General features: G+C 37.6%; 1 protein-coding gene across 7 annotated transcripts in view; it reads right to left on the bottom strand.

Moving 5' to 3' along the window:
- LOC131685589 (FERM, ARHGEF and pleckstrin domain-containing protein 2) overlaps positions 1–13,249 on the bottom strand; it is a 261,738-nt gene that overhangs the window by 63,081 nt on the left and 185,408 nt on the right. For all 7 annotated transcript variants that reach the window (XM_058969437.1, XM_058969433.1, XM_058969431.1 and 4 more), the window contains 5 exons: positions 2,526–2,856; positions 2,341–2,464; positions 2,033–2,276; positions 1,812–1,972; positions 1,649–1,723 (listed from right to left, as the gene is read on the bottom strand). In XM_058969437.1, coding sequence (XP_058825420.1) covers positions 1,649–1,723; positions 1,812–1,972; positions 2,033–2,276; positions 2,341–2,464; positions 2,526–2,856 — 935 coding nt within the window. The remainder of the gene's footprint in view (positions 1–1,648; positions 1,724–1,811; positions 1,973–2,032; positions 2,277–2,340; positions 2,465–2,525; positions 2,857–13,249) is intronic.

The following is a 13,249-nucleotide window of genomic DNA, read 5'->3' on the forward strand; positions in this document are numbered from 1 at the left end:
ATTACACATGTTGGGGGAAAAATTCTATTAAAACATAAGAAATCGAACGTGCGACTTTTCTCGACATAGAAAAAGTTTTCGACAATGCATCTAAAATTTCAATGCGAAATACTATGAGAAAACAAGGATTTGATATTTACACAATAAATTGGATTAACTTAATGCTCCGAAACCGTGAGATAACTAGCGAGCTTGGAAACACGACACTGACTATGAAAACCAAATAAGGGATGCCTCCAAGGCGGAGTTCTATCACCCTTATTGCGGTCATTAGTTGTAGATAAGCTATTGAAATCGTTAACCGAGATGGGACAGATTTTCAGATTATGTGGTAATCCTTGTGAGGGGAAAATATGACTAAGTTATCTCAAACAAAATTCTATCTGCATTAAACATCATTTCGAAGTGGTGTAAAAAGGAGGGCCTGCACATAAATCCCTTGAAAACAATAATAATTTCATTTACTTGAAAATCTAGAGATTTACTCAAGAATCATCTTGCATGACTACGTCGTTTCTCCATATTTCTTCCGTTTAGCGAAATATTTGGTGAAGAACGAAATAGGGTTTAACTAAATTTACCTGATGTCAAATCCATAAAAACAGACGTATATGACGAACCAAAGACATGAATTCACAAGACATCCCCAAACATATCCATCATTCATAACAGTTGTGCGTACCGCATCCTACAGTCAAACTACGCACGCTTCCTACTAAAAGCAGATTGAGCCTGGTTAATAATGTCACAAGACTGAACACTATAGAGTATAGAGTATTTCGAAGACTTAAAAGCCATGTCAGTAGTATCTTATATCTTTCTTCAATCCCCTTCCTGAAACTCTGATAAAGAATGAGATGCTCGTTGTGCCTGACGTAATCCTGAACTTTTTAAGCTTACGAACAGGAAAAATTTGTTGAAACAAATGCTTATCGGAAACATTAAAGTGATATTTACAAATTATGTATTAGGGTGGACAGACGATTTTCCACGTCTGATAAATATAAATATATGAACATAACTAAGTAGGTATAGTCGCACCTCTCTTTCATATACCGAAGGACAAAAAATAAATGAGAAACAATCAATGTGAGCCCCCCACAAATTATGATTTGCGTTGCGTAAAACGGATAATGACGTGATTATTGTCCACTATGTACACACTTTCATTTTCAAACCAACAAAACGAGAATGGGTTCACTGGAGCGAATAACGAAATATAATCTCGAAACCAAGTGATAAAATGATTGACATGAACCAATCCAGACAAACAAATTGCTAATCGAACCGAAAGGAAAGGAAACAGAACTGACAAAAGCCATTTTCACTGATGGAAGGGTTTCCCCTTCACTGACGCACGACGAATGGATTACAAACAAACAAAAAACTGTTGGCAGCGTATGGGATGAGTATCGAGCATAAATTATGGAAGGATTTGGGAGCAAACATATAAGTAAGCAACTGCGAAAAAGGTGTAGATTGCTTATAGTCGTATGTATAATTTTCTTTTTTTTCTCAGACGAAAAGAAATAGCGCAGTACAGAAAAGAGAGCATACGGAATTATTGGGACAGAAAGGCGCGCAAATGTCTATGTGGGAAAGCCGAAAGAAGGTTTTCTTCGGGTTGAGTAGGAAAATCAATATTTACCTTTGGAACGTTTGTCGCTTTACGTAATTGTCGCGAACGAATTCGATGATTTGTTTTTGCGTTTTGCCACTGTACCTGTTTGTGGAAAAGGAAAACATAGCTTAGATGGGCCATTCCAAATGAAGATAGAATGATACAAGTTTGCAAAATCTGCTGCACTCACCTAAACGAACTGCCCCTGGATAGTACACGAGCTTTCCGCCTCTGTACGTTCTGAATCGTCGAGCAGCGGAAGAAGCCATGATTTTCGACACACTTTTTCCAGAAGTTTTTACACTCGTTGCGACCTTCGAAGAAAAACTCGACGGTGTCCTTGTGATACATCTGCGAATTTGATGAACGAAATTTAAAGATAATCCAAATCGTGTGCTAACATTAACATACGTAATTCTCCGGATGCAGTTTTATCAGAAACTTTTTCCGCTTGAACGAGATTTTCCTAATTTTGGCCCAGGAAAATGTGTTTATTCGAGTGATACCCTGGAAGACGGCGATGCCCATGTGCGCCACTGCCAGGTTCAACGGAACGCCTTCATGGTCCTTGGCAGGATGCATCTTCATGCCATACAGCTCGCACCGACGGGCCGTTTCCAGTAGATTGAGGTCCGCTTCCGCCGGCGATTGTCCTCTGCGTGAGATAAAAAGAAATTCGCTTACATTCTTGGTTAAAAAAACCGCATATTTTTTCTCACAAGTGTTTCTTGTGATTTTCCATTATCCTCCGCTGCATGGTGTGATCCTGTTGAGGTACGAATCGATACGATGACAGATACGTATGGTCTGGATAGTCCTCCGGTGCGTAATCTCCGCAGGATGCTAAAATAAACAGAAACAAACATCATTCATAGGTTCGTTTATGTAAATGAATCCCACTTACCTTGCACGATATAGCTAGCCATCAGAGCCGCCGTGTTGTCGTTGCACTGCAAACTCCCGGTCGCCAGATCCCGCTTGACCTGCAAACAGAACAGGTACCGGGTGTATTCCTCCTCCAGCTGCAGCGGATCGGGAGTGTAGAATTTGACACAGAATCGCAGCATCGGTTCGATGAGCGACAGGCCAACTTGCCGATTCAGCGGCTTTTCCAGGTCCAGCCAGTACTTGGTTCCCGATGGAGCCTCCTGATACTCCAGCCCGAAGTAGTCCGCCTCGAGCAGGTTTAGCTGGCGGCATACTTGCTCAAAAAGTACCTTGCCGAGAGCTTTTGCCTGTACGGATTAGAAGAATAAATAAAATAGATTAGAATGCGAAACTATGAATTTCGAAAATAAAAGATAACCCAAATAAAACCCAATAAACAACATCTCGCACCAGTAGTGCAATGAGTATCTCTAGTGATAATAATAAATCCCAATCCAATTAGCGAAAGAAGCGATAACTTTTCGTGATGACGAAGAACGGGTTGGCATCTGACAAAGGAATGAAATCCAATCAATTGATTTGTGGTTCGTACCGTCGAGAATAGCGAGTGGAATGATTTAACGATACTTCGACAAGCTTCCGCTTGAATACCCCTTAGAAACGACGTTGCACGCTTCAGAAGCTATCAAAGGATTTACTGCTTCCGATTTGTAATTACACACAGTCGAACAAATTTCAACTGTTTTAGTGCTGAACTATTTATTCAATAAATGAAACCCTTATTCATGCCTTTAGCCAAGAGGTTAATTTATTTGGTTGATTAATCTACTTATAAACAAGGAATTGTGTATCGATCGGTATTAATATCTTCTCTTCATCCCCAGGAAGTAGTATAATGGCAAAACTATGTGAAACATATTCCACGTTCGAATAAATCAGCATAAAATACTTTTTTTTCGATAGGTGTCCTACTGGAGCTATAGAGCTATGTTCTCCCCGTCAGAATCACTCGCCACAATTGCAGATAAGACGGAAAATGTCACCCACTAAAACACTGCTTAAGGCCAATTGTAGCAGGCCGTAATTCTGAATGTGATATTCACTGTACGGTTCAGTTATGTGCGGGCATAGGGAATTACCGATCGCGTGTATCATCGCGAGATACTCGAGCGTTTGTGCGTTAACGTGTTCGATCGCGTGGGCGTTTGTATGTTACGTGTGCTAGCGCGTGTGTAGATTTGGTTTTATTTTTCCCGCTTGATACCGCGTTTATAAGTTTATTAGTACTAAGACATTCACTTAATCACCGGCGTGTTTTAACGTTGGCGAGATTTCGGGTGTAAGTATATGTAGATGATTGCAATTGCATGTTGTTGTACACGAGTAATGGAAAACTAATAGAAGTACAACAAAAACAGACCAATGAAGAAGAAGAAAAACACATGTAACTTGCAATCAAACTACTTGAACTCGTCTAAATACTAGCAAATGATGTTAATTCACCACGTCAATTGCATTCTGTTAGAATTTCAGATCTTCCCGAATGAATCGAATCGAATGCAAAAATTGAAAGCCGTAAGGATTACCCACTAATCTATCATATAGGCCAGCTCTGCATCAATTTCCTGACTCAGCTCTCACAAATACACACATATAGACATACGACTAGCACAAAATAATTGTACACTAGTACTAAAACAACAATTATTACGAAACTGATAGGCTTCAACTTTAACATTTCTTTAATTAGCTTGTGTACGATGACAAATTCAACCGATAAATCGGCACATAATGACCCCCACTGTGAACCCTGTCCTCCAACACTACCATTACATTGTGGAACAATGTCTGCAAACACGGCGCACAGAACAAGTCAATTCACGTCGACTCGCCAGTCGGCCCCACCAGAACGTACAGGCACGTTAGTTAGGGCTGATCCAGAGTATGAAAAAACACAAAACATAAAAAAGGCTCATATGGTCACCTCGATGACCCCTATCGAAGCGTTATGCAAATAACCATCTTAAGACAATTGTTTTCGGAGGTTCTTTAGCACTGATGCACGCAATATGCTTGATGATGTTTGCAATATCGTCAAACCCATCAACCAAGGGAAGGGATTAATTTATTTATGTATTATAATAATAAAAAAGAAACAAATATCAATCTCGAAAAAATCCTTAGTCAATGTTTAATAATCATAGATTACAATGTTCTTTAACGAAGACGTTCGGTATAAATAATTTATATTTTGTTCCTAAAACTATCGAACTTTTCTCTTGATGCCATCCATAAAATATTGCACAACATTAGTGGTTATTTTTCGAATGGAGTTAAATCACATTTTCTGGAGGTCTTCATTAAATAGCATTCTCGCCTATCCTTTCTCAAATGCTCCTTAACTATTATCCAATAACTTTCAATTTGACGCAGCTCGGAGCAATCATTTGGGGGATTATGCCATTTTTTTGACTCACACGACAATTTGGCTATTGAGCAACTCCAAAGTTGACGGCGCGTAATGAACAGATGCTAGATCTGGTCAAAAGGGGAATATACTCATGGTTTAGGATGCATTCGTTCCTATATTCTTCACCATTCATTCGTTGTAAAGAACACTTTCGATATCACATGAACAGATCGCTTGCCAAACCAAATTTTTTTATACAGATTTTTTCCGCCCTGATTAATCTAACGGAACACAGAAAAAAATATTTTGTAATTTTAAGTTTATTTTCATGCACATATTTGGAGCATGAATATAAATGTAAAATTAAGTTCCACCAAAAGTCCACACGACTTGTCGCGCTTTCTTCAACGAATTTTATTATAAGTCTACATGTGGATTGAAAATTACAGTTTCTTCAAACGGAAAACCACTGCACTTCAATGTATTTTAACACGCTTATTGCTGTAAAACGAATGACATGTAAAATTACACGAATGAAAGTGTAAAATTGCATGCTTTTTAATGCTACAATTGATTGCATTGATTTTAACGTAATTTTCAATCAAAGTTTTGATTCAATCTTTGTATGTTTACATTCGTATTGATTTACATGTAGTTTAAATTTCATTATTTTTTTTGTGTGAATGTACAATCTCCTACCCTAGCATAGTATTATAAAGTTGAATGGCTCGTGTCCAAAAGAGGGTAACCCAGCACTTAGCATTTTTACAGGAAACGGAAATAATTTCCGCATTTCCAAATTAACAATTTATGGTAAAAATACATTATTTTATTAGTAGTTCATTGACTCATGTTGTCTAGAAAAAATAAGATTATTACATATTTATACCACTTTTCAAATCACTAGCATTTCCGTGTCGTGGTGTCCAAAAGGAGGTAACCCATAATTCACACGTCCCTTCTTTATATTTCGTTTTAGAGGTGTCTTTGGCAAAGTTGTTGCATAGCATCTAACGCTTTATTTCATTTTTTTCAAATTAGTTCGTAATTTAGTCGCTAGAGTGACGCAGTTATCAACTTAATGGCACGAAATAGAAAGATGGCATCTACGACAAAGTCTTAGGTGAGGTAATTATAAGTATATTTTCTGAAGATACTAACTTTGTAGGTCCTACAGATTTTGAAATATGGCGTTTTTTGAAAACATTATTTGCAAGTTAAATTTTTATACAAAACATGTTCTATCTCGAACGTACTGGAACCGCAAAGCTTGCATCTTCAGAAGATATATTTAAAATGATAGGACCTACAACTTTCTCGAAAACACAATATACCTTTAATAGCGTTAATAAAAAAAAAGTTGATAACAGCGTCGCCTTAGCGACTGAATTCCGAACTAGTATGATGCAATCAAATAAAGCGCTAGGTATCATACATCAACTTTTCCGTAGACACTATAACTTTATAACGAAAGATAATAATTATTAAATCGATTTTTTCTTTTTCCGGTCACAATGTGTCGTTTTTCTCTTGATATATCTCGGTCATCTTTCAATGTAGAGTCATTATAATTTCACTGGAATTTTTGGATAAAAAAACCCACAACATTATACATTCGTGCAAGAAATATACATTAGATAGAAAATACTCATACATAGCAAGTATGTGAACGGCACTCACCTTTAGGAACGATTTTTTGGGTCGAAACGTCAATGTACAACGCAATCGAACTAATATCAGTATTATATCGAGTTCACCACATATCCAGCTACAAAATGACATTTATAGATGGCAAATCGATAGATTACTTTTTTTAAGGCCTTTTGGACGCTGCACACTGAAAAAAAATGTTGGTAAAAATAAGAGTTTTTTCACTCTTAGCAAAAAACTACCAACGCAAGCTCGTAGTTTGAAAATACAACTTTTATTTGATTACCATTCTTCATAAGCTTAAAAGGAAAACTTTTATTTTGATTATTATGCTTGATCAATTTTCAAGTTTTACTTTCAACCTAATAGTAGGCGTTGGTTGTTTTTTGCTAAGAGTGGAACGCTCTTGCTTTAAACAATATTTTTTTCTCTGTGTAGTACTGGGGACCTTCATGGTCAACTGTGACTACTAATAGCAAAAAATCAAGACATTATTTTCAAATTTCTCAAATGACAGTTCACGTGGATTACTTAAAACTGTAAAAAATGCAAAAAAGTCAATTTCGGAAAAAAATGCGGGTTACACAGTTTAGGATGCCAGCCATTCAATTGTGGACATGCCAGTGAACTGGTATTAAATTTTTCATAGGTCTCATCGTCCATTAAAATACATCGTTACCACTTTTTGACGAGTATGTTGTACAAAGATCGGAACCATTCTTTTTAAGAAATCTTCTGTTTTTCTGATCTTGACGTTGTTTCTCTTTTCAATATTTTGCACTGTCCCTAGCTAACGTCCATTTTTTCAAAACGATTTCGCGACCAAAAAGCGCTTTGTTTGCTGTCAAGTGACCGTGGACCATTCAGAACAAACTTACCATCGTTGAAGTACAGTAGAAATATCAATGCACCGAGATGACTGCCATGCGGAATGAGACGAAGAACTCGTCGGAAACACAATCGTCCATTTTGACGGGAAACGGCGGTATTATTGGATCCAACGAATCTCATAGGGAGAACCGTCAAAGCCATTCATCTTTGCAACTGTAATGACGAGGTTAATTTCGTCAAAAGCATCATATAGATCAGTGTATAGTGTCCGTCTGAAGCCCGCTGGACAATGTGCTTTTTAGACTTCTGTTAAATACAGAAGACTAGTAGCTGTAGAGCGTTTTAGCATGAATCCATCCAATCCATGAATCCAAGTCTCGGCGATATATTACTTACGGTGGTTGATAAAGGGATTTAGAATAACCCTTGCAAACAACTTGGTTACGGTGATTAGTAATGCAATTCCACGATATCCACCTAATTATCATGCTTCCAGCATGTTATGGGATCAGATGTTACACGTTCCGTATGAAATTGGCATGGCAGAGCTTAGCTTTTTTTGGAGCTAGGGCCAATCCGCTAGCGAGCTTAGTCCTGCAACTAAGTTGTCAGATTCTGATGAGACGAAATCAAAACGTAAATTTCATGACTAATTTGGCGATAAGCTGTTTTTACACTTGGTTTATGTACACCAGGTTTTTTAGCCGAGTTTAATCCATTCAGCTCGGCAGTTCACCATGGTGGTTACCAAGAAAGCTGACTAATTCGTTTGAGAGCCTAGAGTCAATTGCGCAGTTTGAACTGCAACAATGACACCAGCATGGTTGAGGATTTAATATTCGACAGGACGCTACAGTGGTTAAATTAAAAACCTTCAGCTATAGGTGTCGGAAATTTTGCGGTTATTCGTTAAATGATTAGCTCCAAGTACAAGATGCATAGGACGGTGATGTCAAACAGATCTCGGAAAAGGGAAGTGGCTGCGGCGCGTAAATTAGTCGAAAAGCAACGACCGAGATCTTAGTTGTTCCTGTTTACAACATGATTCATTTGACGTAATAGATTGATACTATAACCATCGAGCAAATCGGCGATACCAGCGTAGGAAACTTGACAGATTTTGATCCGGACACAGGAATCCATTGGAAGCGGAGCATTATTCCCGATGGGAGAAGTTAAAGTTCCCGACAATTAAAAGTTCATCAATAGGAAGCGCATAGACAGACTTCATCCAGTGAATCGATGAACAGCAACGAGCACTCCGCCACCGATTTTATACTGTTTGTTGCATGAATTTACTTTTGATACCTGTATTTATACCGCCAACGTTTTGGTAGTAAACATGGCGATTCGAGTGCCGTGGATTGACCACGCATAACGAACTGCACACAGGACTGGAGCATTTGTTGTTCGATAGTTGCGTTGGTTCGATTGTAGCGGGGGTATCGAGGGCTTCCATAATGCCAGCTGCAGTGCATCCCAGTATGCGATGAACCTGTGCAATGTATGACTAAAGCTATGGCGGATCGATATCTGTTCCCAGGAGTCCGAAGCCAACGATCTAGAAGCGTAATGATCTGATGTGATAGTAACCTTGTCACAGAAAGAACTTCGCCACTCCCGTACAGAGGACAGAGAAGACTGGTGCAGCAATGGTTCGACTGTAATAGGGAGATCAGAGGCTTCGATAGGATTAGCTGCAGCACCACACAGTATGCGTTCCTGTACTCCGATTCCAAATCGAATTGGCCCACTACCATCTGAGATGGAGCAGCTAACTCGATACGTGAGACTTTCGATGCTCTCGTTTGCCAAGAACCCTGCAAGCGACAGCGATCCTCAAAGATAAGGAAAAATATCCCTTTGAGCAAAACTGAGGAATGCTATATTTTTCAGTTGGAGTTCGAAGCGAATTTGGATTAACACAGAAACGTCCTACTTGGAATACTACTAAATCAAATGGTATTTAGGAACCATTCATAAATTACGTAACACTTTTAGGGAAGAGGAGGACGACAAATAGGACATGTTGTGACACACGGGGGAAGGTGGACGTAAAATGTTTTAACTGAAGAAAATACAGTTTTATAGAATTAGAGGGAGGAACAGGATAGAATTTTATGACAATTTTTTACATGGAGGAGAGGGGATTGAATTTTGGCCAATTGTTGCGTATCGTAATTTAAGAATGGTCTATTATTTCCACAAACCACATGCCAAATAAAAGGATTTTCCAATAAATCTACACGGAAAAAATCCGTTATAAATTCAAAAAAAAAACAAAATCACGATTTCGTGAACTGAACGATTTACGACAGTCGTGACCAAATTTATGAAATTATGAATAATGAACCTCGTATTCATGAAACTATTTGTGGTTCCAAAAAAGTAGTTCGCGCCAAAAATGTACATGGTGTCACATTCGAATGTGTCATTGGGATACTGTGATTTTTCCCTGGACACGTTTAGTTTTTGTTATGATGCTTGTTCATGCTTGAATCATAAAAGTTTTCGTTTTCTGTCCGGACATCACACTGAACCTTATCAAGAAAATAACGATTTTTGAGCTCATTATAGATTTCTTATATATACAGCTCGTACCTATTACTGATCCACTATATGCTGGACATAACTATATGGTATTTCATGAAATAGTGTATGAAACAAAAATGATTCCAGGAATAATATTTCAAATTCTGTGAAATAGTTCACGTGAAAATTTCATGACCATGTTGCATGATATTGGAAAAGATTAGGGATATCTTCTAAATAACACAAGCACGCAAAATAGATTAGATCATAAATCATGTACCATGAATCTTGAATCAATTCACAAATTCACGAATAATATTTAATGATTTAGTGAACTCTTTCCAGAGCACGAGTGGTCGGTATATACTAGGAATCATGATTTCATGAACCATGTCACTAGCACGAATTATGAGTCGTCATTTACACGCTAGGAATCATGCACGTATCTATGTATAATATTTTATGAGCTTGGGAACTTTTTTGTGAGCACGAATATTTAATCGTGACTAATATATTAGGAATAATGGACTAATTCACAAGGAAACAATAATTATATTCAGAGTTTCGTGAAATAGTTAACGAGATCCAGACTCTTTCGATTTTTTCAATTAATTCACAACCATGGTAACTAGATCATAATCAAGATGTAATAAATCATGAATCAGCTCACGTCGTTTTATATGCACTTTGAACAATGTTTTTAAATCAATTAATAAAATAAAGAGTCAACTTTTGGTGGACATGGTTGAAATTGTGACAGAAGACAGAAACCAATATCTCCACTAATAAATCGTTATGCAGGCGTTACTAAATGGAAATTACACATCAATATAAACATATGATTTTTGTTGAAGGTCCTGTTTTCGTAACGTAAAAACGTTCCAGAATTAATGGGACTTTATTTACAATTTTAGGAACATTTTTTTCGTCTAGTTCACTCACAAGAGTTCTTAAGTTTGGTAATGTATATATAAAATTGGAAATAAAAACTTTAAATTCAATAAAAAATTCCAGTTAATCTGCATACCTGAAAACTTTGAACTAGTTAATATTTGGCATGAGATTTACGAAGCCAGTCGGCATTGGATTGAGCGGTGTTTGAAAAAGTCATTTTTATACAGCTCTAATAATTATATAGGCCATTTTGTAATCCCACGGAGTAGTATCAGCAGTGATATTTATCTTTATACACTGCCTAAAATCACAAGTCAGTCCCATGTAGATAGGGAATCCCATAACATATACGATTTTTGACAGTACAGTGATCGAAATTCAATAAGTCGCACCAGAAAAAATGCCATCCAGCAAATGATTTTAAATTTTCATCCAGCAAATGACTTTAAATTCAAAGAGGTTGTGTACACATTTTCAATCCATCAGTTTGTAAAAAACTGATTTTTCTTTATAAAATAATGTGATCAAAATAAATGATCTGTTATCTCTTGTGTATCATCAAAATTAAACACAACAGGGTGCAAGCGAAGGCAGAATATTTCAGAAAGGTCAGGTGACGAGACATCCTTTTCTATTTTTGCGAAATAACGCTTCTTGTATTGTCTTGCATAAAGGAAGCGTTCTTTCGCAAAAATGACGAGTGATCTACTACAGTAAAAACACTTTTCAGTCTCGTTCCCTCAAGAATTATTATCGCAACCTCCAGTCCCCCCCCCCCTTCCGCTCCACCTCATTTGCCGCACCATTTCTTATGGAGACAGTTTATGAACCGCGGTGGAAAATTGGCGAATAAGTGGACGAGTCATGTCTAGAATATAGTTCTCATCAGAAGACTCCAATGAATAGCCATAAATCGGCTTATTCGACTTGATTTTTATTGAATACACTTGCTTCCAATCCAAAATATTTACCTATGGAGGGGTCTTTGATGGAGCCAACCCCACACTTCAACAGGTCTTCGCATTTAAGACCTGGCTCGGTGATCACACCGTCGACCTCCACTGCCTGGGCGGACACGTAAATACCATAGTGTTGCGTGAAACGATTGTACCGAGTAATCTTGTTAATATGCACGATAAATCGTACCTTATTTTCTCGACATCATATTTGCTCGAGAAGGCACCCTAGAACTGAACTGAAGCGAATGTACTGAACATGAATAAATCGCCACAGTATAAATAAACCGATATGCTCTGGCACTGACTAATTTACACACAACGTACCTTCTCTGTCTTTAATTTTAATCATCGATGGATATTTGAATGTATCCACTTTGGAATGACGGTTAATGTGAACATAACCTGTTGTGGTAGTTTTCTGCAGGTTTCATGTGATTTCGGGTGATAAAGAGCATAACAAAAAAGTTTTAGATATTTTTATGAGACTAGCAATGCTTTCTCCTTTTTCAACAAGCTCTTATTTTTTACTGGAAGAATTCAGATTTAGGTGCCCTTAGCAACTATACATAATTGTTAGTGTATATGTATTATTATTTCCAAGCACAATTAAAAATGCCAATGTGACCAGTCACACAAAAACATTGTAAAAGCGTAAAAAAGAAGCTGTTGCATGATACGGCTGTCTTTACTTTATAATTTATCTGTTACTAATGCATATTTATATATAGCACATGAAGCATAATGTGTGTTTTGCGAGAAGAACTTTTGTAATTTTATTGATAATTCTTCGGTCTAAAGCACAATAACCCCAACTCGCAAAAGGAACAACGCAAGTAGGTAAATGGCAGGTCACGTAACCCGAGCGCCTAAACAAGATTTCCATCGAGTACCGAAATAACTCTGTGTTCAGAGAGCTTTCGTTATATAGTCAATGCGGAAAGTTAATCCAAGCAATATTTCTTTCCGTTAGAAGGACGTGCCATGAATTGCAATGCCTTAAATACATATAAATACTAAAACAAATTGCTGTCGTATCAGTTCAGTAGCTAGGTAATGAATATAATGTTTCCAAGTATAATCCCGAAATTATTTCTATTGTTATTTAACCATTCGAAACTATACTCCGGTTTATTTACCAGCAATTTAGTAACTCAACGGAAGACTGCACATTTCTGAAAGTTCATCAACCCTTACGCCACGCCCGTTATCTCGGAAACTGTGTCTTGGACGCGTGCCAGCAAGATTTTGCAACCTGAAATCATGAATAGATCTCTTTTTTCTCTTTCTCTCTTTTGTCGCTCCACCTGCAATGCAGTAGACTTTCCTTTCACCTGGCACAATGACAATCGCAATTTCTTTTAATCTACCACGCCATACCGAAAGCAACGCCAAGTTGGTCCACCTACCTCACGTAGCTCCAGCCACCCGGTACTGTTACCATGTAAACCATAGCCTTCCATCAAA

Source organism: Topomyia yanbarensis, chromosome 2 (assembly GCF_030247195.1).
Source record: "Topomyia yanbarensis strain Yona2022 chromosome 2, ASM3024719v1, whole genome shotgun sequence".
Lineage (NCBI taxonomy): Eukaryota > Metazoa > Arthropoda > Insecta > Diptera > Culicidae > Topomyia > Topomyia yanbarensis.